Here is a 22131-nt window from a genome sequence, read left to right on the forward strand (position 1 = left end):
CATAGGATTCTCAAACATGGCTGTATTAGAGTCACCTGGGCAGCTTAAAAAGAGTAAAAACAGCAATGCTTATGTACCACCCTCAGAGATTTGATTTCATCTGTGTGGGATGGGGTACTGTTAGTTTCCCAAAGTTCCCGGGTGACTTACATATGTAGCCAGGTCTAAACACCACTGTATGACTAGATCTTACAAGGCATTAGAGCTTTCCCCTTGCTCTCAGGGGAAACTTGCTTTGGGGGAAGCCAGCTGCTATGTCATGAAGATACTTAAGCAGTCCTAAGGAGACATCCACATAGTGAGAAACTGAAGCTTCCTGTCAACAGCCAGTAAGGAAGTGAGGCCTTTTTCCAAGACCCATGTGAGTGAGCCATCTTAGAAGTTAATCCTGGAGCCTCAGTAAAGTGTTCAGATGAGTGCAGCTTTGATCAACACCTGGACTTCAACTTCCAGAACCAGAACCATTCTGCTAAGCCACTCCTAATTTGCAAAGCCACAGAAACTGTGAAATAATAAATGTTTATTGTTTTGACTTGCTAAGTTTTAGGGTAATTTATTAAGCAGAAATCGGTAACTCATATGCCCACTAAAACTATAATTCTATTATGATATACACTAACATCCCTAAAGTATGTTTAAAACTAGCTATTTTGGAGCCTGTCCCTTCCTGTTACATCCTTCCCTTCCTTCACTTCCCATTTTTGCTACCTCCAGAAGCCACCAATTTCCTTTTTTTCTGGGTGTTAAAAGGTCCTAAACAGAATATTTAAAAAGTCTCTTTTACCCCTAATGGGCCCAAGAAGGAGATTCCTTATGGGCAGATCTTGATCTTCTTTCTGGAGTGACAGCTGTAGGAGGAGATATTTTAGATCATCCAGACCTCTCAACGTTCTATTCATAAATATCCACTTATTTCACTTAGGTATGCATTTATTCACCCAAGGGGACTTTAATTATAATCAGCAGCAGCAACTTGGAAAAGAAAAGCAATCAGAAACTTGAATGCCACCTAAGCAGGCCTTCTGTGTGTTTATGGTAAGCCCATGTATGAAGTATTTCCAAACACGTAACCAGAGGGAGGACTTGAGCTTTGGTGATGGGTGGAATACAGAGTATTAGAATAAGTAGGGGCATGTTGTGGGAGGTGTGAGATGACCTACATGTTACTTTAGATATTAGTTTCACTCTACAGTCTCTTCCCTGCTATATTTCCCAGCAGCTTTAGAATAGAGGTCTAGAGACAATGTGTCCTTGTTTTACAGAACATTCTTTCACAGAGAGCTCCTAGCAGAGTCTGGTACAGGGAGGGGAGAGAGGAACTGTTGCTGCCAAAGGGACTATCAGAAACCGTACATGACATTGTGCGTGGAATCTACTGTCCCTTCCCTAGAGATTTTGGAAAGCAATGAATAAAATATTGGCTCTGAACAACTAATACAAGAAAGAGGAAATGTCATGTGTTATAAGTTTAATTTATCAACAAAAATCTTAAGTAGAAAAGAACATATGTCAAAACCCTAGGAAGATCCTCTTTAATTTTTTCCTGTCCTATAATATAGGAAAAGAGTTTAAGGCATTTGATCCCTTTTGCTGAAAAAGCACTCCCACTGGTGGAACTAGCATTTTATTACATTTCCCACCTGGTGAATTTTGTTACAGTATATCTATCCTCAGATTCGTTAACTTTAAAATGGAGTTAATATTTATCTCATAAGATTATTGAGGATAAAATGAAATAATTTGTACTTAGGGAAACATTAAAAAGTGCGTTATAAGTGGTAAGTCTTAGGTTGGGGTCCCCAAATTTGACCCTGAGTCAAGGTCTTATGGGTTGAATTGTGTGCCCCTCCAAAAGATGATAAAATCTTAACCCTCAGTACTTATGGATGTGACCTCATTTGGAAACAGGGGTTGTGCAGATGTAATCGAGATGAGGTCATTAGCATGATCCCTTAATCCAATATGAGGGGAAGATAGCCATGTGAAGACATAGACACAGGGAGAATGTAATGTAAGGACGGAAGCAGAGATTGGGGTCTTGCACACACAAGCTGAAGAATTCCTAGGACTTTTAGTTGTCACCAGAAGCTAGGAGGGAAGCATGGAAGAGATTTCTCTCTCAGATTCCTAAAAAGGAACCAATGCGAGAGAATAAATTCGTTACATCATGGAACTTGTGGTACTTTGTTATGGCAGCCCCAAGAAACTAATAAACAAGGATTTAAGTGCAAGTGGTTTATTTTAAAGAACAGTCCAGAAACCACTGATAGAAGGGCGGGGAAGTGAGACTGGGAAGAGAAGGACAGTGAGAGAGTAGGCTGATGAGTAGGTTAGCTTTGTAGGTGGAGCTCATTCCTTCTGTGGATCTCTGGGAGACAATGTGGAAGATGCCTCAGAGTCATCCTACTTTTGTGGAATGAGGACATTGGCATATTGTTTAGTATAAATACCGGTGTATTAGTTTTTTTTTTAAAGATTTTATTTATTTATTTGACAGAGAGAGAGACAGCCAGCGAGAGAGGGAACACAAGCAGGGGGAGTGGGAGAGGAAGAAGCAGGCTCACAGCGGAAGAGCCTGATGTGGGACTCGATCCCAGGACTCTGGGATCACGCCCTGGGCCGAAGGCAGACGCTTAACAACTGAGCCACCCGGGCGCCCTGGTGTATTAGTTTTTGATGGCAGTTGTGACAAATTGTCACAAATTTGGTGGTTGAAAACAACAGAAATTTATTTTTCAGATTTTTTTTTCTTTAAGGAATCTCTACGCCCAATGTCGGGCTCGAGCCTACAACTCTGAGATCCAGAGTTGCATGTTCTACTGACTGAACCAGTCAGGTGCCCACAAAATTCATTCTCTCACAAGTTGAGAGGTCAGAAACCAGAAATCATTATCACTGAAATCAAGCTGTCAGCAGGGTTGCGCTCCCTCTGGAGGATCTAGGGGAGAATCTGTCCCTTGCCTCTTCCCCTTTCTGGTGCTGAGGCATTTCTTGATTTGTGGCTATAGCACTACAATCTCTGCTCTGTAGTCACATTACCTCTTCCTCTTCTGCCTGTGTGAAATCTCCCTCCTCTTAGCTCATATACAGCACATGTAATTCCATCTAGGGCCTACCTGGATAGTCCAGCATAATCTCCCCATCTCAAGATCCTCAATCACACCTCTGGCCATATGAGGTAATATTCACAGGCTTTCGGGATTAGAGCCTGATATCTCTGGAGGACATTTTTCAGCCTACCACAATTGCTATGTTTATCCTTCAGCTCACTTTATCATTGGTTAATGGCTGCTCTCAGGAGTGAAAATTCTTTGGCACTTGTGGCCTGCTTTGCAGGGTTCATGAAAAAGTCTTCAGGTGAAAAGTTGCAAACACTTGTAGAGGATTTTTTTCTGCTTGTGCGTAATAAGTGCTGAGAGGATGTTGGTGGGATACCAACAACATCTGTTATATTATTACTTTTTGGCATCAGTCTTTTGTTTACAATTTTAATTCCATAATTAATCATCAGTTGTAATTAGGTTATTAACTATTTTAACCAAATTTCCTCATGGGCCATAATAAAAATTATCTGCATTACCTGTGTGATCTTGCTCAGAATATATTATCCCATCTATATGAACTTTATCCTTTCTATAAGGGTCCATTTAAGTATATATTGCTCTGTCATTTCTTCCCAAGCTTTTCTTTCTCTTTTAGCACCTATACAATCTCTTCTATTTTTAAAAAAATATTTAATTTGACAGACAGCACAAGCAGGGAGAGCAGCAGGCAGAAGGATAAGCAGGCAAAGAAGCAGGCAATGGAAGAAGCAGGCACATGTGCAGAGCAGGGAGCCCAATGTCGGGCTCTATCCCAGGATCCTGGGATCATGACCTGAGTCGAAGGCAGATGCTTAACTGACTGAGACACCCAAGTACCCCTACAAACTCTTCTATTAATCTCTATTTGGTCATGCATAATTATCTTTCTCAACTATATCGTGACATTGCTAAAGGAAGAGGCCATTACATATGTATTTTCGAATTCTTGATGTCTGAATTTTGGAGATTTACATTTATAATCTGGCACCATTTAGTAATTACTCATTAGGAAACATGACATCTCCTTTGAGACTATTATGTGCTTTTATTTATTTATTTTTTTAAAGATTTTATTTATTTATTTGACACAGAATGAGCAAAAGAGAGATCACAAGCAGGGGGCATGGCAGAGGCAGAGGGAGAAGCAGGCTCCCTGCTCAGCAGGGAGCCTGTTATGGGGCTCGATCCTAGGACCCTGGGATCATGACCTGAGCCAAAGGCAGACACTTAACCTCTGAGCCACCCAGGCGCCCCTATTATGTGCTTTTAGTTTTAAGGTCCCTTGTTACAACTTACGTGAATTATCTTGTGGGACAGGAGCACCAGAAGCCTTATTGTTCCACGCTTATTTAGTGACATTTTTCAAATCAGTTTATTATAGAGAATGGTCAAGAAAGCCCTAGCTTGTGTCCCAAGATCTCTGGAATATTGGGATTCTAGCTGTAGGTAAATGAATGAAATAGAGAATACTGGAAGAGGTCCAAGTGAAAAAAATAGTTTGGTTTTGAACATGGGGATTTTAAGTTCAATGGTAACTATGTGGAGATGTTCAGAAGGAGGTAGCTGTAAAATGGAAGCCTGGAGGGAGAGGTAAGGACCGGACAAAGGATTTGGAAATCTTTTTGCAATGTATAGATGGATGACATCACACTGGAAAAGCAACTAGAATGAGAAGTAGAAAAGTGGGCCCAGACTAGAACCCTGAGAATCACCTACATTGATGAGGCATGAGGAAGAAGGAATGGAGGTGGGACAAGAACCCAGGGAAGAGGTTGTTAGGAGGGCCAAGGACACTGACACTGTAATGTGAGAAAGGAGAAATGTGTAGCATCAAATGCAATGGAAAGATCTAGTGAAATTTAAAAAAAAAGTAAAAAGAAATGATGTAGCTTAGTGCACACTTAAAAAGGAAAACAATTTAGAGGTTCTTAGTGACTCCAATGAGAGCGACAGTGGAATGTTATGGGCAGATCCAGATGGGTTCTTAACAGACTGCTCAAAAGGGCTCACAGGAATCTCTGAGTACAATCTCTGTGTAGCTAGTTTGGCGTAGCCCAGGGACCTCTCTTAGCCCAAGTGTTCAGGAAAGCTCTGGAGGATCCAAGAGGACCTAGACATCACTGAAATCAAGCTGTCAGCAGGGTTTAGAACTCAAAGTTTAGAACCCAAACTGAGTTTACCAGTGGGTTGAGTTAATGGGAAATGACACAAAGCTAGAGACCATAGAATCGAGAATCCATTAAGATTAAATTAGTAGGAATCACATAAACTTCCATTTTTAAGTTTGTGTTCAAAGAATAGATTGCTCAAATTCAAAATGGGAGGGATTTAGCTTGGCAACAATTGCTTAAAAATGATCTAGGGATTCAAGGTGATTATAAACTTAAAATGGGCCAAGCTTATGATTTAATTCCTCAAGAACCTAGCACAAACTTGGGCTGATAATAGAAAAGAGGAAGTGGAAACACCAGAATACTAGTTTTTTTGGAAATAAAGACAAGCAGGGAAGGAGGAAAATGAAAGACCAATTAAAAGGAGATACAGTCAGGGGCACCTGGGTGGCTTAGTCGGTTAAGCATCTGCCTTCAGCTCAGGTCATGATCCCAGGGTCCTGGGATAGAGTCCCACATGGGGTTCCCTGCTCAGTGGGGAGTCAACTTCTCCCTCTCCTTCTGCCCCTCCCCTCCACTTGTTCTCTCTCAAATAAATAAAGAAAAATTAAAAAAAAGATAGTCATTAGAAAATTATGGAAGAGATTTGAATGTGCTAATAGGTTGAGGGGAAGAATCCACTGGAGAGGGAAAACAGAGAAGGGATAATTAGTGATACAGGAGTCTGATAAAGCTGGGAGAAAATTTGTTTTGAATGGAAGCAGGGATACCTCACCTTTGGAGAGACTAAAGGGAAGCCTGGAAGGATGGGAGCGACCAGAGCTAAATTGCTACGTTTGGGAAGGGATTTAGGCACTTGGGAAGAGCACACAGGCTAATGTTTTCAGTTTGTTTGATGAAGTAATATTCCAGTGGGACAGGCTCTGCTGTTTCCGAGAGTGTGTGTGGAAGAAGAGAGCACAACGGGGGAAACTGGTGAACTTGGAAGGGAAGGAAAGAATTCCAGATAGAATGGGATTCTTGGTCTCTGAAGTGGAACCCAGAAATTGGCAGTTTTCTTCTCAATCTTTTTAACACTAACACCCACCAGGGAGCTCAGACTTCTGAGCCTCTCCTGGCTTTCCCACCTGGCTTAGGACAGTGGGATCCAGTGTTGGTGGAGAGATGTGCTCAAGCACCATAGACTTTGCTTCTTTAAAAAATAAACTGGGGGCACCTGGGTGGTGCAGCGGTTGAGCGTCTGCCTTCGGCTCAGGGCGTGATCCCAGTGTTACGGGATCGAGCCCCACATCAGGCTCCTCCACTATGAGCCTGCTTCTTCCTCTCCCACTCCCCCTGCCTGTGTTCCCTCTCTCGCTGGCTGTCTCTCTCTCTGTCGAATGAATAAATAAATAACATCTTTAAAAAAAAACAAACTGAAGTGGAATTCTTAAATTTATTCAGAAAAAAGTCTTTCGGGACAAACATTTTGAAAATCATATTTCTGCAATACATAAATCTTCCTGTTGGAATTAATGACTTTGGTGGAATTAATAAGACAGTAAAATTTACACAAAGGTAATAGTTGCAAAATATTGAAATGCAGAGTCTCACCGACATACCTCTTTATCAGACAATGGTTAAAGTGAAGCCAAGAGATGTTTCAAAATAAAATATCAAGAATTAAGAGACTTTTGAGTTCTGGAAGGTCACGAGACGTCATTCGCCATTCCACAAACACGCCCAGAGAGCCCGTCGAGGGGGCAGGCATTACACAAAAGGAGTAAGCCTTTCCTGCCCTCAAGCCCTGACCGAGGAAAACCACTGCACAAGTATCTCTGACAGAAAGCTGAGATACGCTGCGTGAGCAGACGCACGACGTGCAGTAAGGTGATTGATAAAAATCAAGCCCTTTCCTTCTGAAAGGTGGAGCCCGACTTCTTCAGGACTTTAAAGGAAGTTGGGCGACAGCACAGGAATCACAGACCTTGTAAAGTTCCCCCGGGGCCACCCACCTTCCGCCAGCACGCCGCCCTGGGACACTGCAAGTTCACCTACGCGTTCTCCGGGGTGCCACCTGTCTGGCGCCGCGAGAGGGCGCGCGGCCGAGGCTGCGCGCGGAAGTGCCACCCCCCACTTCCGGCGGCGGAGGATGGGGCGGAACCTGCGAAACCTTCCGCTTTGCTCAGTGTAGGGGTTGGGGCACGTGTGTTGCTGCCTCGCAATTCCTGGATTACTTCCATCCTTGGTGCAACTGTAGTGTCGGGACTTTCTTCATACTTAAGGATGAAGGCGGTAAGCGTCCTGAGGAGCCCGATCTCCGCGGCTTAGGGCTCCTTCGGCTGACGGTGGTTGCCTCGTGTAGTTTTTCGGCGATTTTTTTGTTCTTGTATAGGGGGCGGTGGCTTAGATTCGGGGCTCCCTCCCGTCTGTGCGCTGCAGCTTCCCGGCACTTAGATCTGGAGCTTTCTTGATTGCCCACTGGACGTGCACTTGGCTTCAGGGGGCCGTGATGAGACAAGCACGGAGTCTTCTTTCTGTAGGGTGTCGGACATTAAATAGGGTTCTTAGAGACCATCTTTCGAACCCTTTATTTTACAAATGGGTAGCAGGGTCCTGCTCTCAATGAGTTTCTAATGTGAGTCATGGGACTCGAGATGAATCCATTTTTTTTCCCTAAAGGGTAAGGAGATAGAAAATTAAGTGATTTGCCCCGGTTCTCACAGAAAATAAGAGCTGGGATTTGGATTTCTTAATGAGGGGTTACCAGCAAGCGTTGAATTCCAAAGATTCGAATTCTGTTTTGCTCTTCTTAGTTTAGGGGTCTTTGACAGGTCTTATAATCTCTTTCAGCCTTAGCTTTTTCATCAGTTATTTGAAGGTAACAGCAATCACTGCCTAACTAGATTGTTGTAATCAAATATGTTGGAGAACTTTGCAAACAGTAAGGCGATATATGAATGTCACTTATTTTAAAGACAACGTTTTGCTCTGAGTATGCAATTAAAATTTCTGGGTGTGCAGTACTCTTGTTGTTTTCTAGAGAAGAAATAAAAAACAGATCCCAAGCTTTCGGAAGTTGCTAAAAACTAGTAAAGTGAAACTTGAAAACAAGCTAAAAAATAAGCAATTTAAACAACAAAGCACTCTCAAGAAGTACCGAAAAGAACAGAGGAAACTAAGGCAAGCTGTAAAAGATGCTGTGTCTAAGAAACCGATCCCACTGGAAGACCCAAAGGAAAAACCACCAGGTAGGTAATTGTGAAAGCATTCATGTCCTGTAGTTTCCATTGATTCGTTCTAAATATTCATGAAATAACATTGCTTTCTAGTAATCACTCTTGTTTTCAGATCTTCCCAAGAGTAAGGATAGTAGTCCTATGTGCTTTATCACAGTCCGAATGAGAAAACATTAGAGTATAGTATTCATTGTGAGAAAGAGCTAGCCTCTGCTTTTAGTTTGTCTAGAAAGCAGATCTGAAGATAGAATACTTGGGAAAACAAACTGAGAGTAGCTGTGTAAATAAATGTTGAGGAGCATGCCAGCACTGCCACTTTCCCATTCACTGGCAGTTAGCTAAGGTAAGAACATAGTTTTTCTCTGGGGCATTCTTCACAGTGTTGCCAAGGTTCACTTAGTTTTCTCAACTTCTGGCTTTCTTTTCATATGGAAACTTGGAGTGAAATTGAGCTGTAACTGTCAGGGCTATTCTTTTGTAAAACTATCCAAGAACTCCAAAGTACTCAAAAAAGGTAAGGAATATGACCATTTTGAGTCAGACCAGTTCCTCTACAATGTTATTGCCACTTTCAGGGTATTCATATTTGATTGTGCCTGACTGTTCAGTCTTCCCATGTATATCTCATTCTCTTAAACCTGACCTATTTTGTTTGATCCCTTGGCTACATATTATTGTGATGTAGAAAAGGTTGTTGGATTAGAAGTCAGGAAACTTGGGTTTTTCTCTTAATTTTGTTGTTAGCAAAGTGGCCTTAATTGGTCACTTAATTTCCAGTTATTTCATCTGTTAAAAAAAAAAAAGTGTTGGTTGAGTTACATGCTTTTTAATATCTCTTCTATCTAAAATTCAGTAGAATTTTAAAAATGTGATGTGTTAATAATTATGTATAAAAAGCAAAATATTCATTTTTACACGTGGAGCATCTAAATGAAGTCTATCAGGCAGTTGGGAACAAGAGTATCTGGGTTAGAGAGAACAGCTTTGGGGATTAACCTGCATGTAGATGGTAATTGAAGCCTTAGACATGGGTAAAATCAATGTGAAGACTGTGTAGTGTGAGAACAAGAGAGCCAAGAAAGAATTTTAAGGAACCCCAGCATTTAAGAAATGGGTGGATGAACAAAACCTGTAATGGGGTTTGAGGAGGAGCCAGAGAATTAGGAAGAAAACCAGAACTGTACAGTGTCTTACAAATCAGAAGGGTGTTTAAAGAAAGAAGGAAACTCTTTATGTTCCAACATGAAATAGTCTACAAAATAGTTTTAAAAAACAAGGTGAAAAGTAGTGTGTTTTGATGCTTTCATTCACTTGAAATTACAGGTTCTTGCCACATGTATGAGATGCTTATACCATTTGAATAAAAAGGAGGAAAAATATATTTATAAACTCATACACACTATCACAGAAAAAGCTTTTAAGAAAATGCTTTGACTTTGACCTAACAGTCTTACTGTTAGGAATTTAGTCTATGATTGTATTTGAAAAACTTTGCCAAGAATATATTTCCAAGTGTGCTCATTTCAACATTATTAATAATAGCAAACAAAAATGCCACCATGATCAAAAATTGAAAATAAGATGTTCAACAGGAATTGTTAAATGACATAAATGTTGTTTATCTATGGTGGGATACTATACAGCTGTCAAGACTGACAGAGCTATAGCCTGTCCATGATCTGTGAAGTGTAGATTGACAGCTTGTCCACTGGAGAATGACTTGACCATCTTAAAATGCTGATATAAAGAACTTAATGGATTAGAGAGTGAAGATATAAGGGAGAGAGGGCTTAAATGATAGAACAAGGCAAGAGAAGGCAGGAAGTTTTGGGATCCAGAGTCCAGGAGGAGAGGCACTCTCCCAATGTTATGAGAAGGAAAATGGAAGAGATGGATGCAGATGCTGTTGAATTCAGTACGGAAAATTGCAGGAGTTTCTAGCTTCGCTTCTGGCTTTTCTTTTCTTTGATGGAGGAAGTTAGCTCCTCTGAGGATTAGGAAGGGAGGTAGGTGACGGGGTTAGAAGTGTGGTGTTAGAGAAAAGATTTGAAAAGGCGAAGGAAGAGAGAAAGCTGATCAGGGAAATAAACCAGTTGCTGGTCACTTTTGAGAAATGGGAAGCTCATTTAAAGTAGGTAGGAGTCCCATTCTGTGCAGTGTGTACATTTGTATGGCAATATTTATGAGTGTTCTTGGAGTCAAGGAGAATCGTAAATTCTGTTAGGGAAGATGCTAAGATTGTCTTGGTCATGAATCCTTAGCACTTGGAGCAGTGCTTGGCACTTAGTAGACATTTATTTTTATTTTAAAAAAGAGAAAGTGAGGGGCGCCTGGGTGGCACAGCGGTTAAGCGTCTGCCTTCGGCTCAGGGCATGATCCCGGCGTTATGGGATCGAGCCCCACATCAGGCTCTTCCACTATGAGCCTGTTTCTTCCTCTCCCACTCCCCCTGCTTGTGTTCCCTCTCTCGCTGGCTGTCTCTATCTCTGTCAAATAAATAAATAAAATCTTTAAAAAATATATATATAAAAAAAAATAAAAAAGAGAAAGTGAGGGACAGAGGGAGAAGTTAAGAGTGATTATTTGGAGATTTGTTAGATGTAAGTGCCTAAACTGTAGAAGGGAAGGTAGTTAAGGATATTGGCAAGAGGGCAGTTGAAATGATAGGGGCGCCTGAGTGGCTCAGTCATTAAGTGTCTGCCTTCGGCTCAGGGCGTGATCCCCGTGTTCTGGGATCGAACCCCACATCAGGCTCTTCTGCTGGGAGCCTGCTTCCTCTCCCACTCCCCCTGCTTGTGTTTTCTCTCTTGCTGGCTGTCTCTACCTCTGTCAAATAAATAAATAAAATCTTTAAAAAAAATGATAACCATGCAGCAGAAGCGCAGGAGTGAAGATAGAACACAATGGAAGATAGAAGTAGAGTGGTCAGAGGATTGAAGGTCTATATATTTGGTCACAGAAGTGCAGTGGAAGTAACCAAATGAGCGCTGGAAGGACAAACCGTTGTGGTCAGGGAAGTGGGGTGAGCACCAAAGTTTGGGATGTGGCCCGTGGAGCGGGTGGCTGAAGTGGAATGGAAGTGAGAGTCACTGGGGACCAGAAGGAGTGAAGCGGCTAAATCATTGGTTCTTGCATGCGCTGAAAGACATTGCAGACTGTGTGGAGGCATTTTATTTTTTGGTTGTGACAGTGACCTGGGAAGGCTCCTGGCATTTAGATTTCAGGGGTTGGAGATGCGAGCATTTTGCCTAGCTCAAGACACCCCAATAGAGCAAAGAGCTGTCTGGCCCAACGTGTTATTAGTACTTCCATTTAGAAACAGCGAGTTGACATACTGGAAAAGCATAAACTTTTCCTCTTGTTGACACAAAAACGCAGAGTTCTATACCTCTAATACCTGTTTCTGATTTTGTTGTTGTTGTTGGAACAGGTAAAAGGATTGAGAGGGAAGAGGAGGAAGAAGAGGAAGCCCTTCCTTTGGATATGATGGATGAAGATGACTTGCAGTTAATGAGAGACTTGGGACAAAGAGCATCTTTTCTAACGAGAGATCTTTCTTCTAGGTAATATTTCATTTAGATTATAAACATTCACATCCTTTCACTGTTAAAAACTTGATTCTGAATTTTAGTTAGGTGGTTAGTGCAGGGAACATGAGAGAATAAACCCTGTGGCTTGGTTTATTTCCTAAATAAAGGAAGTTCATGAATAAAACAAACCGATTTTATTTAGCGTACATCTTTATTTCTTTTGAGTCTGAATAGTGAAGAAGAGTGCACCGGGGAAGAATGTAGTACTGTGTTTGGGGAATTGGCAGAACAGTCTTGAGTTCGTAACAGCTACGATCTCAGTCCTTGTTACCCTATTGGGGAGGTATTATACCCATTTACAGAGGAAACTGATGTTTCCTGCAATCACAAGTAGTGGATCTGAAATTTAAACCTAGATCTTTGTAACTAAGCCCATGCAATGGTCTCAGGGTTTTTGGGAAAGTAGAATAGCATGATGTCACCCTTGGCTCTGTGGAATAGTTTTCAAAAAGAATCTGCTGTAACTTTCACTTCCGTTTTGCATCTGAAGGGAAAACTACATGCAGCTGTAGTCTTTGGGGTAGACTATACGGTTCTTTTATTCATTTACTATTTGCCTGGTCTAGGTGTTAATATCTATGTACCTGTTTTTTTATTTTTTATTTTTATTTTTTCTTTATACCTTTTGGAGGTTTGGCTAGTAGTTTACTTTTCTGTACTTTTTAAATGATCTCTGGATTCCTTTTTAAATACATTAAATTACATTACAATTACAATTAAATGCATTAAAACTGGAATTTTTTTTTCTGCAGTGAACCTGTTCACGCCAAGAAACGAAAGCATGAGCATGTTATAGATAAATATGAAAAAATTCCAAGAACTCTGCAAACTGCACCAGAGAAGGAACTGATTCACTTACTTCCTATCAAGGATAAAAGTGGTATAATCCCACAGACCAGGGAGAAGCCAGGTAAATCTAACAGTCAGCCAGTGTATTAATAAAAATTTTAGCTCCTTACTAATATTATCACATTTTTTTCACTCAAGATTTAATTTTATTTTTACTTTTACCTACAAAATAGGGAGTAGCTGCAATTAGTCATATAGCAAGCTTGATGATTTTGGCCAGAAATACAGATGGTTATCTCAGATTTCTGTTGTATCCTGAGTATAGCTGAAGCTACAATGTTGAGGTGATATTCTTTTCAGAGTTATTTTCACCAAATACTCTTGTTTCTAAAATTAGAATATTAGTTATCCTTTATTAGCTTTCTTTACTTACATGTATCTTTTTTCTTGTGAGATAAAATACACAGAAAAGTCTAGAAATCAGAGTTGCCTTGCAAAGTTATGTGGTTTATCACAAAAAAACACACTCATAAAACTATCTGGTTAAGAAATAAATGCTGCCAGCACCCAGAAACTTCCTCTGTGCTCCCCTCAATCATTAATTGCTTCCTCCTCACAAAAGTAACTACAGAGTTTTATAGTAATGACTTTCCTGCTTTTCTCTGTAGTTTTATCACTTAAGTATATTGTCAGATTTTTTAATATAAATGTTTTCCATACAGTTACAGACAGTAACCAAGGTGAAGAGGATCAAGAAGAGCTGGAACTTGAGGAAGGTAATGGAATATGTTTTTGTAGTTGTTAAAGTGTTAATTGAGAATTACATTTTTTTGCGTAATAGTTAATGTGACTGAGTTTTAGATAAAATCTGAAACGTGTATTTTAGAGTACTGGTCATTTCAACGTCATTTGAACATTTTCCCACATGTTGAAAGTCTCACCTTGTGAAATTTGATTCTTTGTTGCTCTTTATTTTGGAAAATTGTGTGCAGTTATGTTTGTAAAGTCTAGACAAGCATGAAGAGTCTTGTAAATTATTACCATTTTTGAATTCTTTTTAATTTTAAGTGAAGGACCTGCCTATAAATATTAACTTTTTAGCTTGAAATTGCAAAATGATTCTGTGATATGAAATCATTTCACTTCTTTCTTAGAGTTGTTATATATGTCTGTGTATATGTCTGTTTTAGATAATTGAATGTGGGTTTCTAATATCTAAGATAGTTGCAATCAAAGTTAAACTGAAAACATATTTTATGGTTTGAAATTATATTTGGAATTTGCAATAGAACAAACTGGTTAAATTTTTGCTTTAGCTTAGCAAACCTCATTAATGGTGTAAATGAGATTACAGGTCAACTAATTGTTTTCAGTAATCCTTCACTGGCTCATTAGAGATTATGTTTGCATGTTTATTAAATCTAGTTCCCTATCAATTTCTTTTCTTAAAGTGGACATATTTTCTATAGTGCAAAGGATTGTACAAAGTTGAAAACAAAGGGAGAATATTCTGTACTTTTTAAAACCTAAATCAGGTTGATTTTTCCCTTAATTCATGGGGATTATTATAAGTTTATTAGCATAGTAGTTAAAAATATGAGCTCTTGGGTCAGACTACCTGGGTTTTGAATTCCATTTCTACCAGGTTTAGGAGTATAAGCAAGTTACTCTCCCTTTGCCTCATTTTCTATGTACAAAATGGATATGATGATTGTACTTGCCTCATAGCATTTTTGAGAGGATCATATGTAGTAATCTTGTTCCATGGCAAGTGTTCAATAAAAGTTATTATTTTTATTATTTGTTACTATAAGAATATTATTGTATTGATTAAGGTTCTTGGATACTTGTAAATAAATGTTTAAGAGGGGAAATCTAATCTGTTTCAGAGATCATTGAAGATCCCATTCGAGAACTGACATTAGAAGAACATTTGATTGAGAGAAGGAAGAAACTAGAGGAGAAGAAAATGCATATTGCAGCCTTGGGATCTGCCATATTAGGAGACCCAGAAAGTAACGTAAGTAGTACTAATTTCTTTGAGCTGTTCATATTAGATATGGGGTAAATGTCTAATATTTTAAGATTACCTTATTATCTATAAGCATGTACAAAAAGGAAAAGCATTAAAACACAGTGACTGAGGTAGAATAAGAATAGACAGAATCTTAGTCTAATCCTGCATCTGAACTTAATTTTTTCTGTAATCTTAGAAAAGTCACTTAAACTCTCTCTGAGTCTTATTTTCCTCATCTCTAAATGAAGGTATTGAGGGGCGTCTGGGTGGCTCAGTTGGTTCAGCGTGTGACTCTTGATTTTAGCTCAGGTCATGACTCAGGATCGTGGCTCTAGCTCTGTGCTGGATGTGGAGCCTGCTTAAGATTCTGTCTCTCCCCCTGCCTCCCTCCCCTATCTCTCTCTCAAATGAATGAATGAATGAATGAATGAATGTAGATATTGGACTTAATGTTGTAACTCTGAAAGTGGTAAGTGTAACAATTAATTGCATGAGGGAGAAGGAACCTACTTGCAAATTTGCTTGACTGATTGACAGGATTTTTAATAAGGAACATGCTACACAAAAGTCAGTGAGATTAGTTCAGGAGTACTTGTAAGTGGAAAATATGTTAAGTGAAATAGGTCAGAGTTATTATGAATTATCAACAGTGGTGGAGATGGTCATGGTTACAACACGTGGACTCAAAAAACCTGGGATACTGTTAGACGTTGGGTAAGTCCTTTTACCCAAGACTCATTTTCTTCATCTCTAAAAAGGGGATGGTACCTATTTTAAAACACTTTGTTGTGAGGATTAGATAATCAAATATACGTGAAGTCATGTAAAGTGGTACCGTTGTTCCTGTTGATATTGCTGTTCCCGTCTTCCTACTGTGAATATATTTATTGAACAATAAAGTAGTAAAATTTCAGGTGGTTATGTTTTGGAGTAGTACTTATTCTTTTTTAACAAAGTGAGGGAAGATCTGGAAAGGAGTTAGGGAAATTTGGAATATTTCTCACCTGTATTATCTCATTTAATCATTATAAAACCATAAAGAGAAGAACTGTTGATTTTATTTTACAGTGGAAAAATTGAGCCTTTAAAAATTCAAGTAAATTTGTTACGATTTTAACCGCTGCTGGGTTGGAATCTGAGTCTTCCAGCTCTGGAGCCTCATGCTCACACACGTTAGGGACAGTGAATCGGTGGTGCCATGTTTGTCCTACCCCCTGCTGTGGCAGATGTTGCTAACCAGCCAGAGGATTGCTTCTCAAGATACCCAGCAAGCAGTAGTAGTTCGTCAAATATTTCTTTATTGTTATTTCTTTAACAGATTAAAAAATTGAAAGAAATACGTTCCATGCTGACGGAACAGGATCCTGATGTGGCTGTTACTGTTCGAAAGCTGGTGATAATTTCCCTGTTGGAGTTATTTAAAGACATTACTCCTTCATATAAAATACGACCCCTGACAGAAGCAGAAAAATCTACCAAGGTAATGATAGATACAATTACCATACAAAATAAGTTGAACATTTTGGAGAGCTAGAGATGGGAAAAATAGGGTTTTTTCTGTTTGTTTTTATAGGATTGGATATATACTAGGCACTCACATTTTGTGCTAATTTAAGGATTTTGTTATTTTGATTTTAAAAAATGAGTGGTCTTTTTGATTTTTTTCAGATCCGCAAAGAAACCCAAAAGTTAAGAGAATTTGAAGAAGGCCTGGTTAGCCAATATAAATTTTATTTGGAAAATCTGGAGCAAATGATTAAAGGTATAGTAAACATTTTATTTTTATTTTTTTATTTTTATTTTTAAAGATTTTATTTATTTGTTTGACAGAGGGAGAAACAGCCAGCGAGAGAGGGAACACAAGCAGGGGGAGTGGGAGAGGAAGAAGCAGGCTCCCTGCGGAGCAGAGAGCCCATTGTGGGGCTCGATCCTAGCACCCTGGGATCACGCCCTGAGCTGAAGGCGGACGCTTAACGACTGAGCCACCCAGACGTCCCAGTAAACATTTTAAAAATACGTAACATACGTAGCTTTGGTCAGGAAGGTGAGTTCTATATTCTGTGCTCTGTGGCAAGAGTCAGTATAGCATGTTATCAAGAGCGGAGTCTATAGTCCGACTTCCTGGGTTCAAATCTGGGCCCTCTCCTCAACTACCCATGTGGTAGGCAAATCATTTCATTTTTCTGTTTATAAATAATAGTACTTATTGCATAGGATTGTTGTGAGAAGTAAATCAGTTTATACATGAAAGGTGCTTACAACTGTGACTGGCCTGTATAGGCCCTGTATTGATCGACTGTTAGTATTATTGTTGCTCCAGGCCTTTCCCTAGTAAGTATGTTTCTTGAATTTGTGAATGGTAGAAATTTATGCTGCTGGTTTTTATTTGGAGACGGTAGTTAGGGGAGAAGGATGACTTGAAATGGATGAAATTAGTGCCTTGAAAATGGACTTAGATGGAATCCATCATACTGGATGATAAACTCTTCCATCAAACCTTTATTCTCTTTTTCGTTGTTCAGAAAAGGAAGGGCATTTGAAAATTGGAGCATGAATGGAGAAGAAATTCAGTTGCCTAGGTCAGGTGCTTTCACTTTACTTAGTTGAGCTCCTTTACTCAGTAATGGGCCTAAGGCTCACCCAGTTGCTGTCTCAGCTGGAACAGGACTACCAAATCCTGTTGGCTCAGTGAGGGCAGGAAGGAGATGGTAAGGGTAGGGTTGAGGGTGGGGGTGGGGGCGGGGGCCGGTGCCATGGATGTTGCTTCTATGCTCTGGCCTCCCAACTGGAGCCTACTTAGGAGCATACATTCCAAGGCCTGGGAGCTTCTATTTCCAAGAGAAATAGAACATGAGACACATACGTCACTCGAAAAATACATAACCACACTAAGAAAAAAAAAGTAAAAAGCAATGATATTACTATGTATATTATTACTATTTCAACAAATTATTTCAACATGTAATCAGTTTTAAAAATTAGGTATTTTACATTCCTTTTTTTGTCCTAAATTCAAAATCTGATGCATATCTCACACTTAGAGCACCTCTGCATTTGGACCAGCCACAGTTCAAGTACTCAGTTGTCACATGTGGCTGGTGGCCTCCATATCACACCATGCAGGTGTAGGCCTTTTCTAAGTTGGTGGAACCATTATGAAGTCTTTTTTTTTTTTTTTTTAAGTTTTAAAACAGTTACGGTAAAACATAGCATAAAATTTATCATTCTAACAATTTTTAAAGCATACGGTTGTGTGGCAGTCAGTAAGCCCAGTGTCATACCGCTGTCACCACTGTGCATCCGCAGTGTTTCTTCACCTTCCCCAGCTGAAGTTCTCTGCCCGCCCGTGGCAGCCACCATTCTGCTTTCTAATTTGAAATGAATATGGATCTGACTACTCTAGGAACCTCACATTAGTAGAATTATACAATATTTGTCCTTTTGTGACTCGCTTATTTCACTTAGCATAATGTCTTCAAGATTCTCGTAGCATGTGTCAAAATTTCCTTCCTTTCTAAGGCTGAATAATATTCCATTCTGTATATGTACCACATGTTGTTTATTCATCTGTTATGAAATCTCGTCAGCTTTAAGTAAATAGAAGAGATGGTTCTTAAGATGGATACAGCCTGTTTGAGGAAAACTCATATATATGAGAAGCAAGTTTAAAACACAGGCACTGTCATCTGTAGTGTCTTTCTCATCTCTGGTTGTGTATGATGTAGAGGAAAGTGTTGAACCTACTCTAGAAAAACCAGTGTATTTCCATATTCAAGATGCTACGTTATGGTAGCAGAGTATGTAGAAATTTCTAGAAGAGGTACTGCGGGGCACCTGGATGGCTCAGTCAGTTAAGCGTCTGCCTTTGGCTCAGGTCATGATCCCAGGGTCCTGCGATCGAGCCTCATGTCAGGTCTCTGCTCAGCGGGGAGCCTGCTTCTCCCTCTGCCTGCCGCTCCCCCTACTCGTGCGTGCTCTCTCTCTGTCAAATAAATAAAATCTTTTAAAAAAAAAAAGAAAAGAGGTACTGTGAATCATCGGCTGTTCTGAAGAAAAATTTAAATCTCTGAGCCTCCTGGGTAAAGATACCACAGTGAGCATTAGCAAGAAGTCAGGAGAAATAATGTTTTAGATTCTCCAGAATTTTTGGAACGTGGAAGAGACCGGGGCTCAGAATCTGGAGCTTGCTTATGTTCACTAGCCAATTAATGGATGGCTAGGATTTGAACCCAGGCTCCTTGACTTGTAATCTAGTGTTTTGGGGAAAGCCTGGTAGAGCCCAGCCCAGGGATTCCTTAAGGTATCCAGCTCTCTGTCTCCCCCTGCCCTGATTTATCCCTGAGACCCTTTTCCTTCAATGATACATCTTTTAAAATGTATAGAAAGCCAAAGTTCTTAACATTATGGTTAGAGGCGGAGGGTGGATGACGGCAGATACATTTTAACGATGATGTTTGTACTTGTGTCTAAGGGTGGGCACAGCTCGTTTATGAATTTGCACAGTGTATTATTGCATATTCCTGTGAAAAAAGCTAACTAGTTGAAGCTTTGATGAATGAGTAAAATAACTACAGTTATCTTTTGATTAGACTGGAAGCAAAGGAAACTGAAGAAAAGTAATGTGGTTTCCTTAAAGGCGTACAAAGGACTGGCGGAAGTGGCTGTGAGGAGCCTGTGTGAGCTGTTGGTGGCACTACCTCATTTCAACTTTCACAACAACATCATTGTATTGATTGTCCCGCTCATGAATGACACGTCAAAGTTGGTGGGTTGCTAAGTGATTGTTGCTGTCACCTGAACACAAAATTCTAGACCTTGTGATTATTATTTTTTTTCTCAGAACTTTTGGTGCTATTATTTATTGCTAAAATAGTGTCACTTTGTTAAACACTGTCTCTTTAAGAAAATTCTTTGAACGTAAGTTTAGTGTGGTGGTTCTGAGCAGGGGGTGGTTTCGCCTTCCGGGGAATGTGAGGCTGTGTCTGCGCGCAGTTTCGATTGTCACCCCTGCTGTGGCTACTACTGGCATCTAGTGGGTAAAGGCTAGGGGACTTCTAAACTTCCCACCATGCACAGGACAGCCCCTCCCCGCACAGCGAATTGTCTGGCTTAAAATGCCAGTGGTGCCGAGGTTGAGAAACACTGGCTGAGTGTCACGTTTTATTTTTCAGATATCTGAAATGTGTTGTGCGGCAGTAAAGGAACTGTTTAAACAAGATAAATTAGGCCAAGCTTCCCTTGGTGTGATTAAAGTGATTTCTGGTTTTGTGAAGGGCCAGAATTATGAAGTTAGGCCAGAGGTAAGCCTTCCTTTTCTGACTTTGCATTTTATTTGTTTTTAAATTACAAAGTTAATTTTCAGTTGTTATGAGGATTTTTATTCTTTGTAGAAGTGTATAAAGTAGAAGACTCCCCAAGTGTAACTACTCTTGACAATTTAGTATGAATTCTAGATGTTTATAAGTGTAGATATATATACTTGTTTATATATTTTTAAAATTATTTAATACATGTTTAGATTTTAAAATAAAAATGCATTTATTTTATGGAAGCTATTCTGGAGCTGTTTTCGTGTTGTGTTGTATAGACATTCTTTTTAATGTCTGCCATGGTTTCCTATTATGTGAGTATAGTCCATGACTTGATGGACAGCTGAGTTGTTCTACACTGATCATAAAAGAGAACGTTTTGGCTATATTATTTTTTCATACTTACAGGAGTATTCTGTGAGTTAAATTTTTAAGTTAAAGCTGGATCCAACATTATACACATTTATAAATTTGAGAGGTTATGCCACATTGTCCTGCAAATACATTTTATTATGTTCGCTCAGTGATAGGCGTGTCTTCTCCACAACCTACCCAGTGCTGAATGTTTCTACCATTTAATCTTTGTTAGTCTGGTGGGTAAATAATTCTGTACATTTCATATATATTTTTGTTTTCACATATTTATTAGTGAGGTTTTACTTCCATATACTTTTTAGTCATTTGAATTTTTTTGCCCATTTGTATTGTTGCTAATTTTTCTCCTCATGTATTTGTTTTAATGACTTGTAATACTTTTCTGATAATCATTTATTTCAATAACTATCAGCTGTGTACCAGGCACTCTTCTAGGTCCTGCATATAAAGTAGTGAATAAAAGAAACAAAAGCTCTGTGTGTTTGTCGAGGTTATATTACATATAAAGGATAGTAAGTTTTTGTTACATAAGTTGCAAATATTTGTTGCTCTGCCATTTAATTTTGTATTGTCTTTTTTGTCTTAAGTTTTACATTTCAATTGACTGTCATTTTTCCCCCTTTATAGATGAAATTATATTTTTATCATGCATGAAAGAACCTTTTCAATCCCAAGTATATATTCTTTCCTTCTACAAGAGTGTTAATTTTTATATTTAAATAATGTATTTGACATCTTTTTGTGTGTGTGGTACAATTGCAGATCTAATACACATATATACTTTTTGAAATGGATAGCCAATTATTCCAAAACCATTTTTCCCTTTGCTGCTAATTTAAAATGCCACCTTTATTTTATTTTAAATCCCTACACAGAATTTTATTTCTGAACTCTTTCTGTTCTGTTGGATTCAGTTAATCCTCTATAAGTAATACACTATTTTTAATAACTAACTGTATCTGTGTATTGTCTGGTAGGATGCTACTGATCAAAATGGGCATTACTCATGAAAGGCATGGACCTTTTTTCTTCCTCCAAAATATTTTAAATTACTTTTATATATCATTTCAGGTGGAATTTAGAATAAGATTTTTTTATTCCTCCTCCCAGAATAGTTCACACAGAGAATCTGATTGGAGTTGATTCAAACTGTAGATTAGCTTGGGAGAATTAAAATATTTACTGGATCTGGGACGCCTGGGGGGCTCAGTCGGTTAAGCGTCTGCCTTAGGCTCAGGTCATGATCCTGGGTCCTGGGATCTAGTCCCGCATTGGGCTCCTTGCTCAGTAGGGAGCATGCTTCTCCCTCTGCCTGCCGCTCCCCCTGCTTGTGCTTGCTCTCTTCCTCTCTGTCTCTGGCAAATAAATGAATGAAATCTTTTAAAAAATTTTTTTACGGAATTGACTTTTTTCTCTTCAAGAATATGCATCTTGCCATTTATTTAAGGCTTTTTTTTTTTTTTTTAAGATTTTATATTTATTAGAGAGACAGAGAGAGCACAAGCAGCGGGAGGGGCAGAGGGCCAGGGAGAAGCAGGCTCCCCACTCAGCAGGGAGCCTGACGTGGGACTCTATCCCAGGACCCTGGGATCATGACCTGAGCCAAAGGCAGATGCGTAACTGACTGAGCCACCCAGGT

General features: G+C 39.4%; 1 protein-coding gene across 1 annotated transcript in view; it reads left to right on the forward strand.

Moving 5' to 3' along the window:
• The first annotated feature begins 7331 nt into the window (after nt 1–7331).
• The window catches only part of NOC3L (NOC3 like DNA replication regulator), a 28537-nt gene continuing 13737 nt past the window's right edge, over nt 7332–22131 (forward strand). The window contains exons 1-10 of the mRNA XM_008696267.2: nt 7332–7468; nt 8217–8424; nt 11843–11975; nt 12755–12912; nt 13514–13567; nt 14681–14811; nt 16127–16288; nt 16477–16570; nt 19398–19573; nt 19980–20108. Coding sequence (XP_008694489.2) covers nt 7460–7468; nt 8217–8424; nt 11843–11975; nt 12755–12912; nt 13514–13567; nt 14681–14811; nt 16127–16288; nt 16477–16570; nt 19398–19573; nt 19980–20108 — 1254 coding nt within the window. The 5' untranslated portion in view covers nt 7332–7459. The remainder of the gene's footprint in view (nt 7469–8216; nt 8425–11842; nt 11976–12754; nt 12913–13513; nt 13568–14680; nt 14812–16126; nt 16289–16476; nt 16571–19397; nt 19574–19979; nt 20109–22131) is intronic.

Source organism: Ursus maritimus, unplaced genomic scaffold (assembly GCF_017311325.1).
Source record: "Ursus maritimus isolate PB19 unplaced genomic scaffold, ASM1731132v1 scaffold_7, whole genome shotgun sequence".
NCBI lineage: Eukaryota > Metazoa > Chordata > Mammalia > Carnivora > Ursidae > Ursus > Ursus maritimus.